Here is a 20,640-nt window from a genome sequence, read left to right as displayed (position 1 = left end):
CCGAGCCTGAGGGAGCGCGCGGGCCGCCGCCATGTCGGGAGGCAGCAGCGCTGGCGAGTGGTGCCTCATGGAGAGCGACCCGGGTGTCTTCACGGAGCTTATCAAGGGCTTCGGTGAGGGAGGAGCGAGTGGGGCCGGGCGGGCGGGACTCCGAGGCCGCGGCTCCGCCGGTGGTTGCGGCCGTTTCCGCGCGGGTGCCGGCCCGGCCCGGCCCGCTGCCCGGCTCCCCGCTGGGCCGGGCTGGGCTGGGCTGAACGCGGCCGGGTGGGGAAGGGGCCGCGGCGGCGGCGGTGGGGAGGCTGGGGCCGGGGACCGGCGCCCCGCCAGCTCCCACAGCAGCGCCCTGCCCGCGCTCCTGCACCCCTGCGGCAGCTGGGCGGGAGCCAGCGCCGTCCCTTGTGACCTCTGCGCCGCTGCCCCGGCTGCGCCCGCCGCTCCCCGCTGGCCGCGCCGCCCCGCCTGAGGGGAGCGGGGAGTGCCGGGCGGCGCGGTCGGGTCCCTCCCGCCGCTCGGGGCGGGCGTGCGGCGCTGCCGGCCCTCGGTGAGCACGTGGGGGGGCGGCGTGGGCAGGGGGCTGAGCGCGGTGCGCCGTGTGGCCGCTGGCGCGGCGGCCGAGACCGAGCTGAGCCGGGGTGCTGGGCGGTGGGCTGGGCGGCCTGCGGGGGCGCTGCTCGGGCTGTTAGGCTGTAAGCGTTGTGTTGAATTGCGTTTCATGTCTTTGGCGTTAGCGTGGTTATGCGGTTATCACGACAGATAAGTCTCCACAGGATTTTGGCCAAAGCAGCAGAACGATTTTATTCTAGGTTACATTGATCTGTCATTTCTGTGACGCCTTTTTCTCCCAAGTGAAGTCCAGGCACGCTTCCCCTTTTGCGTTTTGATTTAGCTTGTAGATCCATCTTCCACACACTAAGCATTTTGAACTTTTCAGTCTCTGTATTACACAAATGTCTTGCTTGAGTGTGTAGTTTACAGTGTTTTCAGTATATTACCATGGGTCTCTTGCTGAAGACAGATGTTTGAAGTCCAGCTTTAGACCAGCTGGTGTCTTTAAAATGGTATTACTTTCAGTGGAGCAAAGGATGTGAGGTGACCAAAGGCACATTGATCTCCTTTGATTCCTTTAAATGCAGCTGTGTTACAAAGACAACATCACCATGCACAGGGTAAATACTTTCTCTTGAACTGCATTGTTTGGGGTTTTAATGAAAATGCATTAAAGCCTGTGAATAGACACTTCCATAACCTGGGTGTGCAAGTTGTAAATGTTCCCATGGTTCTTTCATTTGTCTGTCTTTATGGCTGCATCCCTTTTAAATGGGCTAGATGAGGAAACCTCTATTTTTCCTTGTTACAGGTTGTAGAGGAGCACAAGTTGAAGAAATATGGAGTTTGGAACCAGAGAACTTTGAAAAATTGAAGTAAGGCACATCTCTTATCTGCATGGTTTTTATTCACGTTTCTCTGAAGTCACTGAAATAATGTGTACTAAACTCAGGTGGTTTTTTGGTGGCATTTAGTTTGGTTTTTGTTTTTCTTCAGTTTCCGCAGAAGCTCACTAGGACTTTGATGTAATTGAGTACCTAGCAATTAAAGTTACTTTTTGTTAATGCCTTGGTACTTAAGCTAGCTTTTCTTGTTTTGAAAAGAGATGCTAGTAGCAGCTAGAATGTGAAAATAGATTTCTAATGATTTGGTCATTGGCTTGTATTACATTCTTTGCCATATTCTTTGAGAAACCTCTGTTCCTTGCTTTATCTTTCTCCCTCACATTACATGATACTGCATCTGTTGCATTAAATTAATTTACTGTACTATGTACTTTTGTAACAAGTTTTTCCTGCAGAACCACTTCCATATGTAGGTGAAGGCAATAGTCTTGTTATAACTGACAGTGATATATGGAACAGTTCTGCCCTCATTAGGCAATATTAATTATCTTACCATTTTTGTCCATGATGCATTAAGTGTTATCTGTATTCACATAACAGATTTTCAGAGAGAAATGTTGTCTAACCCAGAACATACTCTATTCCTGTGTGGATATCCTACACTAGGGTAATTACATCTTCTGAAAGATTAGCAATCATTACAGAAGACATAGTTTTAGAATTTATGTCTGACTGAAGATATTTGACAATGACACCTGAATGGCGGAAATGTTACTTGAGAAGTGGTTTATTTGCTGCCTGCACTGTGTATTTCATATGATACTTCATCAGAACATTACCTGTTGCTTTCATAAAGTAACAGCTTTGCTTGCTTGTACTGTCAGATGTATATCTTCCTAGTTTTGAGTGATAGCCAGCTTCCATCCTTCCCATGCACATGTACAAGTACAATATTTTGACGTAAATACTAAGAGTTAAAGGATACAATAGCCTGTAGCATCTTTCAAATTCCCTCATTGGACCCACTGCTTAAAAAGACATCTTGGACTTCTGGTCAGAGTTTAGGAAAAGTTTCTTATGCGGTTCAGTGGTATGTTTACCTTTTGTAGATAAACTGTTGTGGCATCTTTGTGGCAGTGACCTTAAATTCAAGTTGATTGATGAGTAAGTTTTTGCTTTAATGTAGCCACAGATTTTGTAAGAACTGTTTCCTTTACTAATAATTTTTTGTTTTGTGGAAATACTAAATACAGTGTAATGTGCAGTAAAAGCTGTTTATTATGCAAGACAGGCAGTCTGAAAAGCAAAACACAATTTTAGTAGAAAACTGGTTTTCTCTTACTTCTCAGAGAGATAACTCAAAGCATTAAGTTTCACAAAAGCTTCGCTGAATAAATATTTAATTTATGCCTAAAAGGATTACCAAAACTTTAGTGTCAATCATATACAACGGCTGGAACATGTTTTGATAGCTGCTTATGACTAGCAAATTCAAATGAATGTTGTATGACAGTAATAGTTAAAGTAACCAAAAAAGGGGTCCTGACTTATAAAAGTTACTACGTGTCAGTTTAGACTGGGATTATTTAACATATGCAGAAAGAACCCTGAAGTATGTTCTGCCGAATTAAGAGACCACATTTGAAAATTTCAGTGCAAATTCCCTGTGTTTACAAAGAAATTACTGTACCAGCATACAGTTAAATTGTAGCAGGGATTTCTGGCTTTGATACTTTTCCTAAGTACGTGTGACTTTTTTTTTTTTTTTTCCCTATCAATTTTATTTTTTAGGCCAGTGCACGGATTAATTTTCCTCTTCAAGTGGCAGCCTGGAGAGGAACCAGCAGGTTCTGTTGTTCAGGATTCTAGACTGGATACAATATTTTTTGCTAAACAGGTATGGCAAGTTCAGTATCTTTCCTTAGATATGTCATGAAGCGTAGCTTTCAGTACTGAAAAATAAGTGATCTCTTTGTTCATATGTACACAAAAATTAAGATTTTTACAAGGTGAAAAAAACTTTACAGATTCTGTGAGAGAGGGAACTGTGTATTAAAAGATGATTAACAAAGCAAATCAGATTGATTTCTCAAGTCAGACAAAAATATCATCAGTTATGGAAGAGTAAAGCTCTTACTTATTTGTCAGCCATCTCCTATAAGAGTAACTAACTCTTCTGTGCAATAAAGAATTACTTCTCAGCAGAAAGCAAATGTGTTTGGTTTTGGTTTGTTTGTTTGTTTGTTTGAAACCACTTTCAACAAATTCTAAGAAGAAATGTTCATTTTGGTCCACTCTTTATTTCTTGTGTTTCTCAAATGCTCTGCAGCCAGGACAGTGTAACTCTGGAATACTTTAAGAGTTTGCAGACCATTTTGTCATGGGAGTTTTAAGTATTTAAATCAGAAGGGTGAGTTTAAATTAGAAATTACAGGAAAAATTGTTAATGCAATCTGTGCATTTTATTAGATACCAAGTAGTACTAAAATTTTGTTTTAGCTTTGACAGGCTGCTGTATGTTTGTTTGCAAGCAAGAAAAACAAGAGAAAGTAATCAGAGTGAAAGTAGGAGGACTTAATAAATGTTTTTAGCTCTTTTTCAAGACCTGCTTCGCAAACGATGATAAATGTAACAGTACAACCTGTGTTAAGTCTACATGTATTAATTAGAAAGCATTCGTATCAAAGGGCAAATTATTAGGTTTTCTGTGAAAACTGACACATTAGACTGGTTTGAGGATTTTTTGTTGGGTTTTTTCTTTTTTTCTTTGCCCCACCCTCCACCCCAATGCTGAAGTGTTTTGTATGTAAATTTAGGGCTATAAAGTAGTCTCGACACACTTCCAGCTAAAAGTTTAGGAATACGCAAAACAATGGAAACATTAGGTGCCTCTGTAGCTCTCCTGGCTACTCTGTACACGTGCTTCTGTTGCGCAGGTAATAATCTTGAATTTGTTCCTTTTATAATCACCTTACTGTTTCATGCTATTGTAGATGACTTTATTCCTTTTTTTGGGGGTACTGTTTTCTTCATTCTTTACCTACTGCAACTTTTGAGTCCTCCGAGCAGTGTCCCCCATTCTTACAATACAGTGATCAGCAGTATTTTGCCAAATGTCTTTATAGCTTAATAGATCTGACAGATGCTGGTTTAGGTTGTGATTTCTACCTAATCAAACATACTGTTACAGAACATTAGGCTGTGGCTACAAAATAGCCTTGATGCAAAGAACCTCAGGGAAAAGCCTTGATAAAACTCTCAAAGGGTAGTTCTGTGGCAAGAGGAAATTGCTCTGATGTGAATGTAGACAGTTTTTTTAAAGACGAAGGCAGATGTACCCTCAGTCAAGGGATTTCATCTATCTTGTTTCCTGTGAGTAGATGAGGTTCTTCCAGAACTGCTGTTCTTATGTATGCTGAAAAGTTTCCAAACATTTGTCTGCTTGCGTCACTGCTTCTGCCTTTTTTTTTTTCCCCCTCCCCACTTGTTTTTGAAGCATGACACTGTGTTTAAAAACAAGAAGCTAAGAGGAGCTGCTTTGAGTTTTAAGTTGGGTTTGCAGAATGTACGTCAGAAAATTTGGATAATACTAGACTTGCTGACAAAAACAGAAAATTAAAGGCTAACAATAAAAAGTTGTCTTTATTTTGTAGCTTGCTTTGAAATATTCATGTATTACTGTTTTCTTAAGTTTGAAACTTATGTGGAGATGTAAGAACTTTCTAATCTTCCTCCTCCTTCATCTGCTGCTTTTAAGGAAGATGTCCATGACTGACTCTCAAGAATTCATTAATTTTAGCATGAAAGCAATTTCTAGAAGTGTTCCTGCTGCTTTTAAGGAAGATGTCCATGACTGACTCTCAAGAATTCATTAATTTTAGCATGGAAAGCAATTTCTAGAAGTGTTCCTGCTGCTTTAAAATAGCAGTACCTAGTTATGCCACTTGATGGCATGAAATATATGTTTCAAATATATGTTTGCGATGAGTTTAAAAGTAGAATATCTTTTCCGTGGTTTAGTGTTGTCTGTTAGTCAAGTGCAGTCAGTGGCTTAGCAAAACCAAAATACTTCTTGTAGACATATATATGCTTGTGTTTCATGTCAGTTCAGTTTTGCCTGGACTGAGGTATTGTGACAGAACTAGTGAAAATAGTCACAAAGAAATTAAAATTAAAAGTTAACATAAATGAAAGAAACTGGTTTTGATATTTTGGGAGGATTTGTAATACCAGTTTAGCTCTGGTGACTTTCTTACTGGAGGAAGTTAGCCTGAGTTAAGAGATCCAACTTGACTGGCCGTGATTTCAGGACTTACAGTGTTTTCTCAAGCAAATGGCTGATCTGGTCACTTGATGAGAGCAGGATGTCTTGGTCCTCCCAACCTGTCTCCTTTTGACTTCATGATTCTGTTCCACTTTTGCAATGGCTCAGCTGCTCATTGAATTTCCGTAAGCCAGTGCAGCTCATCAACCAGCAGTTTTCTGTAGGTGCTCTGTCTATATTTTCTGGGCTGGTCTCTTGCCATGTTATGACATGTATTTGTTCAGTTGAGTCTGTACAGGCCAAAACCAGTAAAAGGTAAGTGAGAGAGAAAAGGAATTTCTTTATAGCAATGCTGAGGTTATTGCATTTCTTGAAACCGCAGTCTATGAATCCTTCTGGGTCACTCAGGAGCACAAGGGAAGTCGAGCATTAATATGAAGTATTCCTGTTGTAAAATAGCAAGTCCTCCCAGTTATTGTACAAGTGGTCTTGTGCTGTATGCATGTTTTAAGTCCAATTTTATGGTGGCTTTGAGGATGGGGTTATCTTTCAATACTTTTTTTCAGCTGTCAAGACTTTTTTTCTTAATTACAAAAGTAACGAGTAAAATGATTATATGTCGCTTTGTAGGCTGAAACCCCAGAACAAATTATTTGTTTTCTGGGTTAGCAAAATTTTTATGACATTTAAGATAATTGGTGTATTGATCTGTATCTTCAAAACTGACATGACACTGGAGCCCTAAGAACCTCAAGAACTCTGCCTCTTTCCTTTCCCATGCATTTTCTTCTTTTAAATTTTACCACCTGGAGAGGTCTGGTACGATCTGTTTTACTGCAGAGAAGTTTCAAAGTGTCTTTCTGAATCCTATATGAGGGAGACTAAGTAACTGTTAATATGTAACAATTTAGAATGGGGAATAAATTATGCTATTACAGGATGGCTCTATTTCTGTTTAATTAAATATTCCATATCAAACTGTTTCATTTTTGCGGGAGGGAGGGGCATAACTTTAGTTAGATGTAAAAGGCTACAGATCTCAAACTGTCTAGCAAAACACTTAAAGTTGCATTAGGAAACACAGTTTGGGTAAGAAACTTGGGTGTGCTCACATTTTACTCGTACCCACTTTCATAGCGATGTTGTAGTTGAATTCCAAATAGCAAGTAGATCTTAGTCATAGTTAAATCACGAGTATATTGGGGGGGTTGAATTCTAACGTCCGTCTGGTATGCATGCATATTAAAGGATTTTTTTTTTTAATGGTCACTTTTATGTGCACTCATGTTAAATTTGGCCTCCCTGTTATGCCTAGGTATGATTTGGTCCTCTATTTGAGGCCACAGAACTCTGGATGATCTTACATACCCTTTGAGCTAGGATACCTAGGCACAATGAGGTGAGTTAAGGATACAATTTCAGCCTTAACTCTGAATTTCCTGATTTCTGTGTTGCTTAAGTAGGCCCTTGCTGTTATTTTTTACACACAGTGGCTACACGACTGTACCACTCAATGTATTCAGCTATCTTCAGCACTGTTTTGAATAGCTGTAGCCTGTGCTGATCACTGCAGAAGTGGAAGTGTCTCCTGACAAAAAAGACCAAAAAAAAAAAATGCCATTGTTGCACACTTAATTAATTTTTTTTTATTTTAATTACCTCTTCAGGTTTTATTACTGAAGTATTGGTATCAGACCTTTGTTTTGTGTCATGTATTTATGCTGCATTATGATGATAGAACTTTACAGTTGTGATAATAATGTTAACTTTATTAAAATTGGGAATAAAATCTATATACCTTCAGGAGTATCTTTTAAATGATACTGTTAATAACAAAACGTTGGTCTTTAGTTATCTTTGTGCCACAAATAGAAGCATGTTATATGTTTTTGGGTTTTTTTTTTAACACTTGTAATACTGCAGTTGATTTCAAACTCACAATTTTTGCCATTTTCAGGTTCGGTAACATTAAGGTAGTCCAGATATCTGTGTGAAAGCTAAACTTGGGATAACAGATACCTTACGAGAAGATGAACTTGCAACGCATCTAATCAAAGTCAGAAAGACATTTTCAGTAATTTAATATAACTATAGGAAGATTTTGTCTTTATTCCAAAGGAATAAAATTAAATAACACTAGATAGGGATTTTTAACAGGCATGTTTTGGAACTTTATCCTACTGCTGAATTTTTCACGTTGAGTTTTGTAGAGTTTGTTACTGTTTTGTAACGTTGGGATACTTAGTAAGCGAACCCCAGAGATTTGCTGGTTGTGCTACAATTGCAGCACAGGGTTGTCCACAGCTCTTTGAAAAATACGTAATGCATTGGCTAGAGGATGTAAGCCAAGAACATAAAGTGCTTCAGCCTTAAGTTGATCCAGAAACTCGAACTGGGGACATCTTTAGGGAAAGATGCATGTTTAGGAAGTTACACATCTTAATTGAAGAGTGTGCCAGAGTAGCCTATCCAGGTGGTTCCTTAGTTTGTTTTAAGCTAGGCTTTACTTGGTGAGATGGCAATCTCCTCTGATAAATATCTATATATATTATTATTTTCTTTCAAATATTATGAAATACACCTTGTAGTTTTTCTAGCAAAGTCTTTCAAATATGGATATCTGCTTTAAGTTGGAGACCTGAACATTTACCAATCAAGTATCTCACCAGGATTTCCTGGACAGAAGTACACAGGCAAATGTTGGGACTTCTGGACAAATACAGACAAATCCTCTTAAGTTTCCTCAGGTCAAAACACAAATCTTTCTGGGACAACCTGCATATATTGTCATGCTATTTAAATGCAGAAAATGTTTTCTGCCAGCGCTGAGACACCTTAAGGGGTACATTGAAAATCAAAGTAGAAGGGTATCCTGACCAATTTCTCTCCCAAGGGACTCACTAGCTTATGTGTGTAGCAGTGCTGGACTGGCTGCATGCATTGGTAGGGTGCTGTGCCTGTGTGATAAATAAGCCTTGCACTTGTCTACATGTGGTACTGCCATCACCTCCTCCTCACTCTGTGCTCTTCAGTCTGCCCAGGAACTACCACTGCCTAGGTACCTCCTTCCATCTTCGTAGTTCTCTCATGTCATCTAGATCCAGGAACACACTGTCTTTTTATGCGTATCACCAGCGCTTGTTTCTATTCTGCTGCTACAGGACTATTCTTGCTGCATTTTCCTTACCTCCTGCCTCTTGCTTTCTGAAGAGTATTTGTAGTTCTGCAGTGTATTTCCATTTCAGCAGCTGGGGGCTGCTGGTCTAAGAGCTGCATTTGTTGCATATTGTTTTCTAGCAGTAAAACAAGAATGTTTAGCTTGGTCCTTACATACTTTTCTCGTACTGTAGTTGGAATACAAAAATATTTTTATGATGAAAAGCAAGTATTTGACGAGACCATGTTCCCTGCTGAGTTCAGTTTTTCCTCTATTTTTGCTGTTGTTTAAAGCTTCTGTATCCACTTAGTCCAGCACAGTTTCAGTGTTGAGCTTGCCTCTAGACACAAAATATCTCTTTAATTTCCCTACCCTTTTTTGAAGTCGTTATTGGATTAGTGGTCTGCCAGAGCAACTGATTGTTCCATCTTGATTTTTCAGTAGAAATAGTTAACCACTTAGTGCTGTCTCTCCCTGTAATGTCCTGTATTAGTTATAATTTAACAAGTGCAGTTTGTTGTAGTGACCCTTCCTTCATCGTAACAGCATTGCTCTAATAGTTCTTTGACACAGGTCTCTCTATGTTCTTTCTCTGTCAGCTTAACTGCCATGTTTGTAACCACTGCTTCAGGTTAGCCCACTTTAATCCACTTAGGATCTTCCTGCTTTCATCCTAGTACTTTTACAACTGTCTCTAATACCACACTCAAGTCCTTTCTCGGGGAATCTTTACTACTTGGTTCATTTTCCTATGGTACAGTATTAATTTTCTCAAATTATGTCATTCTAGTAGTTTGCAGTTTTTAATTTTTCTGCTGCTGTTCATTATTTCACTGCCCTTTATGGGTTTTCCTTCAATGCCCTTTATTTTCTAATAGTGTGAACTCTAGCCTTTAGCTTGTATACCTGCAGTTTTAGTTTGTTTCAGTTGCTGTAATCTATTCTACGTCTGTAGCCAACTCCCTCAATTATCATTTAAGTCAACTAGACCATATTTTTCTTAAATTAAGAAGTGCTTTATTATTTATTTATCATCAGCACTATACAGACATATTCTGAACTGAGAACATTGAAGTATAGAAAATGTATATATGTATATGGCATAGTATTAACATAGTATGTTTTTCTTTGTTAGGGACTAGCTTTGATTGTAAAACAAGTTGTTGGTTTTTTTTTATTTATTTTATTTTCTCTTGTTGGAAGTGGGTTTGCATTCACAGCCCTGAACTAATTTTCTTTTTTTTTTTTAATACAGAACCAAATCCTCTCTCCCAGTCCTGAGGTTTAAGTAGCATTTTCTGTGCAAAATAGTCTCATAGACTACAGCTAGGTTATTTTTTCTAGCCTATAGCTCACTGAGAAAAAACTGCTAATATTTTCTTGTATTATGGCCTTATACCATTTGATTACTGTGCTTTTAATTAAAGCTCAGACTATATTTAGTAATCGTTTTAGTCTCTCTCTTTTAGTACTGTATTTTAGTTTGTGTATTACCAAGCAACATCAAAGGCATGGCTGTAATATGAAGGAGTGAGTTTGTGTTTTCTAAAAATGGAATATTTAATGCTTTAAATATTTAATGCTTTAAAAGTCTTAAGGAACAGTGTCACAAAACCTAGTAATTTACATGTTAGGTTGAAAAGGATAGGTATATTGTAAATTAGGAAACAAGTGAAAAATCTAAAATTTCATATGGCTTATTATTAAGCAAACCAGCTTTTAGAAAATCTTTGCATCTTGGAACACCTTGAAATTTTATTAGTTTATGCCTAGGATATTTAAAAATTTTTGTCCAACAACTTTTTATTAAAAAATTCTAGTTTCCATATTGTGCTTTATTGCCCCAAATAAATATTTCTTTTTTTACTCATACTCCTGGTAGGAATTCTGAGTATTTGAAGGATATTCCCTTTGGGAGAGTTGGCTGTAAAAATGTCGTTTGGGCAGCTTGATTTGAATAGTACTTTATTTGGTTTTCTACTGAGCTCAGAGGGTTCCTGTATTTCTTCTGTGTCCTTTATTAATCACTTTAGGAAGGTGGTGAGGCAGAATGAGTTTCTAAGTATAGGTGTGAAATACGAGTTTTATCAATGAATTGTAGATAACAGCCATCCAGCATTCATTTTAATAGTGTCCTACAGCAAAGGGTTGTCTGTGGCTACTCAAATGAGATTTGCTGTCTGGTTTAGAGTGAGGCTGTAGTGTGAATCAGCATAGAAGTGTGTATTTGTAATGAAAAATGTCCAGCTTAAAGTAATTTTTTTATCACCAGTACTGAACAAAATCTCAACGCTTTTTGATTTTTTTTTTTTCTTTTCCCCCCCCCTAGGTAATCAATAATGCTTGTGCTACTCAAGCCATAGTAAGTGTGCTATTAAATTGTGCTCATCAAGATATCCATCTAGGAGAGACTTTGTCAGAATTTAAAGAATTTTCACAAAGTTTTGATGCTGCGGTGAGTGCCTACGATTTCCTACACTTAAAGTATTACAGCGGTTTATCTACGTTGGCTTACAACTTAATTTTGTAACTTAATTTCAGATGAAAGGTTTGGCACTAAGCAACTCGGAAGTGATTCGGCAAGTTCACAACAGTTTTGCCAGGTAACACATGTTTTAAACCTAGGCAAAATTTGAGTGAATTGGTTTTCATCTCAGATTTTTAAAAATTTTCTTTGCAGACAACAGATGTTTGAATTTGATGCAAAGTCTTCGGCAAAAGAAGAAGATGCATTTCACTTTGTAAGCTATGTTCCTGTTAATGGACGGCTATATGAACTAGATGGCTTAAGGGAAGGACCAATTGACTTGGGTAATATTTGATATTTCTTCTGAACATCCTTCATTTTAACAATAGCTAATTGCAACAAATTGGTTGTGTGTTATAGGATCAAGCCAAGTTATTTATTGAATTAAAGCGTATATTTAAAGTTTTTTTAACGTGCTCTTCAGACTCATACTTCTTTTCAGTCATTTATATTGCTTTATTTTTGTTGGTCTGAAAATGCAGTTTTCTTCCTGCTTCCTCCACTTTTATGATTATCTCTCCTTTCATTCAGTAATCAAATGAACAATCAAATGCAATCCTGTGGGCTTCCAATACCTTGTTAGTTTTGTGGCAAGAGAGAAGTTTATATAACCTGCTTCTTTTGGATGTTTGCTCTCCTTACTTGGGGAAATAAATTGTCATTCTGAGCTGTCTCTAACAAAACCTGGTAAAACTATGTAATCTTTCTGGCTTTCCTTACCAATAGTGTGCAATTACTTTTGCTAATATTTTTCCTCATTTGTTCCTTTTTGTGGTATTGTCACCCAAGGCAATTCCCATGTTGTTTTCAAAGGTTTTGGGTTTTTTTTCCCCAGGTTGAGTATAAATTATCCATTTATTTTATCATTTGTTTCTTCAGTGGAAGCATGTATACAGCTGACTCCATGCATTTTTTTATACATTATGTGGCCGGTGTTTACATGCTGCCCTCTTTCTTCTTAGATACTTTCCCAATGTTTAAAAAAAAATAACTACTTCTAGCAGTTTTATTCTCTGTAAGACTTGTTCCTGTTTTGTGTCTTGTAATCTTTCTTACCTTGCCGCATGTGTGCCATCTTATATCTTGAAAAGCTCTACAGTGCCTATCATGTGTCTACACTTTCTTTTGAGTCTGACAAAATCTCTGTGTTCCACACTGCATTTCCAGAGGGTTTTTGCAGTTTTCTTGGCAGTTATTTTTAGGCTGAGTAATGGCTTGCTGCTAAATCTGATCTTTAGTCTGGGTAGAGAGACTATACAGCTTGCAGACCTACTGGTAACATAGCATCTGTGGTCACAAGATCATGAGTTTCTTCTTTTCCTTTGAGGTGTTGAAGTTGTTAAAGGCACTATCAACTAATCACATTTGCTTATTCTCTTACTTGCCTTAAGTCACCTGTCATATATCCTTTTATGGTTTTTTTCTGTCTGCCTTCAACATTGTGTTGCACCCACATAGTGTTAACTCTTCTTTTTGTCCAAATGAAATGGCTGTAACTATCCATACTTTTTTCTTTTGCTGTCTACTTTTATGTTTCCATCCCAACTGATGTTTTGTTTCATAAAAATCTTGTATAACCTACTTTTCCCCCTGTCCCCATTGTCTCTTAACAACAAAATAAATATTAGATACTTATGCCCCTGAAATTTAGGTTTGCTCCATTGCTTCAGCCGGTACATTATCTAAGTATTGATATTAAAAAATGTTTCTTCTTCCTTCTAAAAAAAACCCACCTAAATAATTTGAGACTGCATTTGCCAAGGAAAACCTTGTTACATGCTCGGAACTATCTGCATAAACCTGAATTACATAAGTCTTGAATTTGCAATTATTTTTTTCAAAGAAGATTAATCTTTTTTTTTTCTTTGTATTTTTTCTAGGTGCATGCAATCAAGATGACTGGATAAGTGCTGTACGGCCTGTCATAGAGAAACGTATACAAAAGTAAATGGTCATGATGCTTTTAAAATATAACAGCTTATATATGTTTAAAAATTCCTTATTGTTAATTTCCTTCAATTAAAGGCTTTCAACTGAATTTCTAAGGAATGACGCATATGCATCATTTTATGTGCATATCACTGTGTGACTTCAGAACCTATTGCCCAGCGTGAGCCAAATGTGATGATAGATAAGTCTCAAATACGCTGTGTTCCTGTATGATTAATCAAAGTAGGTATCTGTGTAGTGAAGAGAGATCCTACTAGTACTCTGAAAAAGGAAGAGCAAGATTATTAACTGTTAGACAGCTCTGGGTCTTTGCAAGTGAAAACTGAGTGCCAGTGCCATGGAAAAAGTTTGTGTGTGAGCTTATAATTGAAAATACTAGGTAATAAATACATTCATACAGCTGGTATTTACAGAGGTTTTTCTTAGGTATGTGATTTGCTTTAGAAATCTAAGCTTGAAAAATGTACTGTGGAAATTTTCCTACTTAGCTCTGACCCCAGACTGCAGCCCCAAGTATGTTAGAAATAAAGTTGATTTTATGCCATTTTAAGAAAATAACTTTCAAAGTATTTTACATGAAGACTCTTTTGATAAGTAAAACATTGCTACCAAATCGCATTTGAAGGATTTAAACTCAAAGGCCTGCTAGTCTAATTGTTGAATGTACTTTTCACTGTGTGAAGAAGTCTCCCAACATTTTCTAACAAGTAACAGTAATTACAAAGTAAAAAACATTGTGTGCAGCAGTCTTGTGCAAGTTTTGTTGTCAGCTATATCATGTTTTGTTTTCTTTTTTTTGGCAGTTCTAGTATTTATTTTTTGTGGCCACAGACAGGAATAGTAGTATCTTGGGAGAGGAAGTTATTAGGAGTTACATACTGGATAGTGTTCGTCTGAGATCTCATTTTATTTCCTAACAAGATTGGATCTGTAGCACAACTTAATTTAATAAATTGATTTAGATTTTCTTTTTTCCCCACAAAATACATTCCCTTATAATGAAATAGTGAAGGGGGTTTTTGAGTTGTCATGTTAATGATGAATTTTGAAAAAAAATTTTGTTTGTTTTGTTGTTGTTCCTCATTTAGGTACAGCGAAGGTGAGATAAGGTTTAACTTGATGGCTATTGTATCTGACAGAAAGATGATATATGAGCAGAGGATTGCAGAATTACAGCAGCAGCTTGCAGAGGTAGGCCTTGGTATTTAAGTTACTGGAGTAGTTCTCTGATAATGGTTTTGTGTCATCGTTATTGACCTCCTCCTTTCCATGCTCCAAATGGAGTATCACTTAAAGCAGAGAGGGATTACTACATACTTGTCTAGTGCTGTGTGGGTACACTGATGCAGCTCTGGTTAGTTCCAAGTAAGCTAACTGTGGCTTTCTGTCTTGACTAATTTGCTGTGGTAGTGGAACTATGCTTTTGCTAGTACCTGAGCTGATTTTCTTATATCTAACTGTGGAAATTCCTTGAATGTTCCTATAACTGTAGGCAAAACTGAATCTTTCTGTGACAGAAATACTCTTTAAGACAAGACTTATTTTAATTAAAAAAATAATAAATTTAAAAATACAGGAATGCGTTACATTTCACTTTTTGTTTTGTGGAAGGAGGAGCCTATGGATACAGATCAAAGTAGTAATATGTTAAGTTCTATACAATCAGAAGTTGCAAAATACCAGATGTTAATTGAAGAGGAGAACCAAAAATTAAAAAGATATAAGGTACGTAGCCTTTGCTTTTCTGATTAAACTATTGGAAAAGTTGTAAGAAAAAGACAGCTTCTGTGTATGTGGGAGACTGTTACAATTACTCTGGAGGAATTGGATGGGTACTAGAAAGGCAATGTTACGTAAATTCATGTTGCATTCCTGAATTTACAAGTTATTACCAGTTGCTTCCTTTTAGCATAAGGCTTACCAAGTCGGTTGGTAATGGTCTTGGTAGCTCCCTTTGTTTTGCCACTTCTTTGTCTTTTTCGCTTTAAAATATTTTTTTTAAGCACAGTGGATTCTAGAACTCTTACAAAGAAACTGCTTTGTGTGTCTGAGATCGCTGATTAGCCTTTTCTTGCTAGAGTTGCTAATTACAACCACTATATGTAACAGTGGCCTCTTATGAAGTAGGATATTTTTTTTGCTTTTACTGGAAGGGAACGACTTTGACATGTTAGTTTAAACTTTTTTTTTCTTTTCCCTACACAGCGTTCATATAAGCTCTTCCAGCTCTTACTGTCAGTAATGAAGAACGTTAATGCATCCATTGATAATGAAGACTAATCAGGAGATTCTGTGAACTTCCTTATCAACTGATGCATTAACGTTCCTTGTGCTGTCTTTACACATACATCTCTGAATCTGACATAGAGGTGCTTGCATAGCTTTTAGTGAAGAAGCTTTCCTAGGGTAATTGAGTTCTCTTGTTACAGTTTACCTGCTGTTTTTTCCTCTGTGGGAAGCAGTGAAGATACAGTTGATATGATCTGCTTTTTCCTGAAGTACTTTATGTGCATTGAAAGCATGTCATTCTTTGAAATGACATGTTGTGTTAATGAAAATGCGATATGGGAAAGTTCCTCTGAGATCATCACTTGCAACTTTTTTGATAATTCCCTAATACTTCTAAAGGAATGTTTTGAGGGGGAAGAAAGCTGGGTAGTTATTTTTTTTTAATCCCTTAACCTATTGAGGGTGGGGGTGGAAAGTGTCTACATTTTAAAAAAAAGTTTTAAAATAAGTTGTATATATCAAAGGATATAGAAAAGAAAGAAATGTTTTCACTAGATTTTTTTCTGTTTTCACTAAATATGCAATAAGTGTTTTCATGAGTTTCTACAAGGTACAGACTACGACTTCAGTAATCTGATGATAATTTCAAATATATTTCTACAGTATATCTGTTAGGTTGTAAAGTGTTGTTGTTATCTGTCCCTAAACCAGTGTTAGTGTGTTCTTTTCCACAGCATCAGGATGCAATTCAAGAAACTATAAAAAAACCCCAAACATTAACTACCAAACTCAAAAAACCCCAAAGTATGTGCTTTATTGAGCATGAGAGTAAGCAAACAAATGAAACTGAGGGGCAAAAAACCTTAAAGTTCCTAACTGTATGGGGAAATATTTTGGAAACTACATAAAGTCCACCTTTTTATGTTAAGGTAACTACTTGGACGTCACTCCTCTCAGTTGAAAAACCAAACAATCTTCTACCTTTCTGAAAGATTGAACTGCTGTAGGAGCTGCAAAGCGTTTAGTATAACAAAAATAATTAGGCTTTTGCATTGCAGAAATGTTGTAAGTTTTCAGCCTAGGCTGAGGCCACAACTGCACAAGGGACTGTGCAAATACATAGTTTGAACTGCAATATAAATTGAGAGGGTAAAAAAGCGAATTTGGATAACAGTACTTGTCAGTGTTATGGCGGTAGCTAAACCACATAACCTACTTAATCATTGAGGGGTTTTTGGCCAGTATGACAAAAGACTGTAAGGAGAATTTTAAGCAGTAAATTCATCTGGCATATACTTTTGCACTGTGTGCTTAGAATTTTATTGCTTTGACTTTATTTTTAGCTGGCTGAAACCGAAAAAAGAATTCCTGCTCTTGGGAAGGGGAGGTGGGGGGTGGGGGGAGGCAGGTCAAATGACAATAATGGGGATGGGGAAAATCCCTGTTTAGGCATGTAATAATTCTGTTGATGCTTTTAATTAATTTTAGATCGAAAATATTAGAAGAAAACATAACTACCTGCCTTTCATCATGGAATTATTAAAGACTTTAGCAGAGCACCAACAGTTAATACCATTAGTAGAAAAAGTGAGTATTTCCCAACTAACTTTTAAGAAGCAGTATATTACTATAATTCTACATAGAAAAAATGCGGACAAATATATTGGAAACATATATGGCATAGGTTTGTTTATATGAACCACCATGTTCAGGGATATTGCTAGTTTACCTGATAGTCCCTTGCAGTTCTCAAGAGACATAACTCAAATGGAGATGGGACGTTGGGGGACCAACCAACTTTGCACTATTATGCAAAAGCAAATGGTAGCTCCCCTTTGATAACCTAAACAAATTTTTCTAACGGTGATATAGGAGGATGCAATTCATTATCAGCTAAACTATCACATTACAGCAGGGCGTAAGATGCTACGAGACACACATGAATTGGGCTTTTCTGCAGAGGATATTAAAAGTCCTAGTAAAATAGTGATGTGTAGCTCCAGTTAGTATGTAGTAGAGTTCCCCATACTATCTAGATATCCCTTTTTGAACTGAAGATTATTTAATTGTATACATACACAGACATGTATGTACAAGATCAATCTGTTTTGCCAACATGGACTTCAGTGATGAGGTTTGTTGATCTACCCAGCTGTCAGCACTAGATGGCAAACTTTGCACAGAGGTGCTGGTAATTTAGACAGCTTGGAATGTGTTCCCTTTGTTTTCTCTGTTCTTACACTGATTTACTGGCTCATTGTTTTCCCCTTTCTGAGGGGTCTAGCTACTAATATTGATTTACTATTAGGGTTTGTATTAAGGCTTTTTTATTAAAGCAAGGCTATTAAATTGTATGGTTAGTCAGGTACTTCAACTGTAGTAAGATCAGTGCTGGCTTGCATATCTATTCATGTGCCATAGACAGTATCCCTGATTTTGACCTCACACTGAAAAAGGATCTCTCTTATTATGATGAAAAAGGAGCTAAATGTTATTTAATGAGTAATGAATTTACTTAGAATATGCTTGTGGGCCAGTAGTTTGAAAGACAGTAACTTTTGAATTCAGTTTTAATATTTTCCTTCTTTGGGTAACTTGTGGAGTTTTAATCCAGTTTCACATTAATAGGCATTATTTATAACACCACCAAGCTTCTCATACAAGTAAATTTCCAGTAGACCTGAGTAGCTGGTGATAACAGATCTTAATTCTAAATCACAGCATTAGATCCAGTTCTATTCAATGGCAAGGGGTAACAAGCAACAGTCTCGTTCAGAATGAACAAAAGTTTTGACAGAAAGATGGCGAGTATTGCATCTGAATTGTCCCCTCTTCTCGCCTAATATTTTTTCACTAAATTCATGAGGAAGAAAATGCTAGTTCCCTGTCAATTTGAATGTCCAATCAATTGGTACAAGTTATATGAGAATCTGTTCGCGAATGTCGTGGTAGGAACTCTTGTGGGCTTTTTCCTCGCTGTTCTTTTGAAAGATCTAAAAACCTAAGATGTTGATTGCCTCAGAGTTTAAGCTGTGATAATCAATATGTCTGAATGCAGTGTTTTCTTGTGACATAAATTTTTTTTATTAGGAAGAGTTATTTCTGTTAAATGAAATTAATAAGGAGGCATGAAAACTGAAGGTTAAATTATGTTTCAAAAATTGTGCTGCTTTTTCACCTCTCCTTTCCCTGTATGGTAGTTACCTAATCTTAGAGTTTCTTTCGTATTATGTATTTAAACCTATCTGTATTCTTAAAAGGCTTTGTAAATGAACCTAGTAAAATAGTAGTAGGATACTTCTAAAGGGTCTAAATTTACATTTAAAATGTCTCTTTCTACAGCATGTTCTGTTGAATGTTCAAAAATGTAATGAGTAGTAATTCAAAGCTCCAAAAGGAAGGTCTTTGTCTTAACATCATCTCCCTTTATTTTCTAGGCGAAAGAAAAACAGAATGCCAAGAAAGTTCAGGAGGCCAAGTGAAGATGACTTTGCAAAATACATACAGTTGTGCTTCTGAAACTATTTACATGACAACAAATAAAACTTTTCATAAACTTTAAATTTTGTCCAACGCACGTTTGACAATTGTAACAGTTTGTCTTGTACTGTATGCACAGTCTGATTTTCTTCCCTCCCCTGCATCTTGTGCATGTAGTACTGCTAAGTAATGTTTGGGTTCTCTTGGTCAAATTCAGTATTTAACAGTATATCTGATTTCTGAAACCTTGAGAAGTGGACCTGAAAATGTACCTGTTTTGTCCCACTTGAATATATGATGATACAAATACCAGTTTCAAGTATAAGCATGAGCCTTCTTTGCTCATCCCTACTAACAGTTATAATACTCTCCAATTGTTCAGTGACATACCCTGTGTCTTTGCTTTTATGAAGCATGTGTCTAATTTTTTTACAAAATTGAAAAGTATGGATTTAGCTGTAGAAACATTTGCAAAGACCAATGTATAATCTCAAGAGATCTGCATTGCTTTAGTAGAAAAAGATAATAAATATTCCCATTTTTATTTTGGCAAACTTTCTTCTGTGGTATTTTATTATTGGATAAGATGATTATGATATGCATTGGAGGTCATTAGCCTTAACGACTTTTGAGTATATGCATTCTAAACTTGGGTTAAAAAGAAGGCACACTTGTTCTGGGGAGCTAATATTCTTGGATATAAGGTAGTACTGTTCTAGGGTATGTTAAATTTAAGTCTTTAAACCAATGGTTTTTTTAATTGACCTTGGGAGGTAATTTAATCTAAGAAAAAACATGTATGAAGATTCTTATTGATAACAATTTTGTAATGGAAGATGCTTGAACTGTCTTCCATGGACCAAAGGGAATGTCTGGGGAATGGCGCTCATGTGGTGTCTTGCGTACTTAGTGCTGCTCGTGTGTGAAATACAAATAGACAAATTGTTTTATTAAGGATAGTAACAGGCCATCATAACAACACATAGTATTCAAATTACCAAAACACTGTAGTGTATAGTGTATATAAATTAGCTTTCTAAATTTCCCATTTCTTCTTAGGAGACTGAGACAAGCAATAGAAAGAAAAATGAGCAAAAGAAACTTTGTTTGCTTGGAACATGTTTAAAACCAGTAAAATATGTTTGTTTTGCTTACTTTGCCTATAGGCATAGTTCACTGAACTGTGAGGTCCTTTGGTCTGGTAGGCTTGTATGATGAGAACATACAATATTTAGAAAAATTTTTGAAACCCTGATATGAAACAGATTCTGCTATCTGTTGGTGCTTCATATATATAGCATATATATTGACAGGATAAAATTTTGGTCCAAGAAGTAAAACATGTACTGTGCTGTCCTACTGCTGAAAGGATTCGTGTGTCATGGCTGTGGCTGGAAGGGTAAGATCTGTTTCGGAAAAGAACATGAGATCGATGTCCACGTTTTGTACAAAATTGATCAGGTTGATGAGAACATTGTGTCTGAGGGTTCCCTACTTCAGTAACTCATTGCAGCAGTATTGTTTAGGGGAAGGGAAAGACACTTCCTCTGTAAGACATTTCTGATCTGAAAATCATACTGTAAACTCCATTTCAACCTGTTGCAAAGGTTTGTCTTGTCTTTGGCTAGCCTGATGATTCCTG

General features: G+C 37.1%; 1 protein-coding gene across 3 annotated transcripts; it reads left to right on the top strand.

The window, feature by feature from the left end:
- On the top strand, positions 1 to 19,552 carry UCHL5 (ubiquitin C-terminal hydrolase L5). 3 transcript variants are annotated; one of them, XM_040610141.1, is made up of 11 exons: positions 1 to 113; positions 1,358 to 1,421; positions 3,183 to 3,288; positions 11,142 to 11,267; positions 11,354 to 11,415; positions 11,493 to 11,623; positions 13,220 to 13,283; positions 14,378 to 14,480; positions 14,904 to 15,014; positions 17,007 to 17,105; positions 18,956 to 19,552. In XM_040610141.1, exons 1-11 carry the CDS (start codon positions 32 to 34, stop codon positions 18,998 to 19,000), a joined length of 993 nt encoding a protein of 330 aa, XP_040466075.1. In that variant the 5' UTR covers positions 1 to 31; the 3' UTR covers positions 19,001 to 19,552. The 3 variants fall into 3 exon arrangements, with proteins under 3 accessions (XP_040466075.1, XP_040466074.1, XP_040466076.1); XM_040610140.1 differs by having other exon boundaries at positions 14,901 to 15,014; XM_040610142.1 differs by lacking the exons at positions 1 to 113; positions 1,358 to 1,421 and adding an exon at positions 6,971 to 7,054 and having other exon boundaries at positions 3,190 to 3,288; positions 14,901 to 15,014.
- Positions 19,553 to 20,640: the final 1,088 nt, after the last annotated feature.

This window comes from Falco naumanni, chromosome 11, assembly GCF_017639655.2.
Source record: "Falco naumanni isolate bFalNau1 chromosome 11, bFalNau1.pat, whole genome shotgun sequence".
In the NCBI taxonomy this organism is placed as follows: Eukaryota; Metazoa; Chordata; class Aves; order Falconiformes; family Falconidae; genus Falco; species Falco naumanni.
The sequence above is the reverse complement of the archived record's forward strand: the minus strand, read 5'-3'. Positions and strand labels throughout refer to the sequence as shown.

Coding starts and splice junctions, on each gene's coding strand:
- UCHL5 (XM_040610140.1), top strand. CDS start 32: ATGTCGGGAGGCAGCAGCGCTGGCGAGTGGTGCCTCATGGAGAGCGAC. Junction 3,289..11,141: donor CAATATTTTTTGCTAAACAG/GTATGGCAAGTT, acceptor CCCCCCCCCTAG/GTAATCAATAATGCTTGTGC. Junction 11,268..11,353: donor CACAAAGTTTTGATGCTGCG/GTGAGTGCCTAC, acceptor ACTTAATTTCAG/ATGAAAGGTTTGGCACTAAG.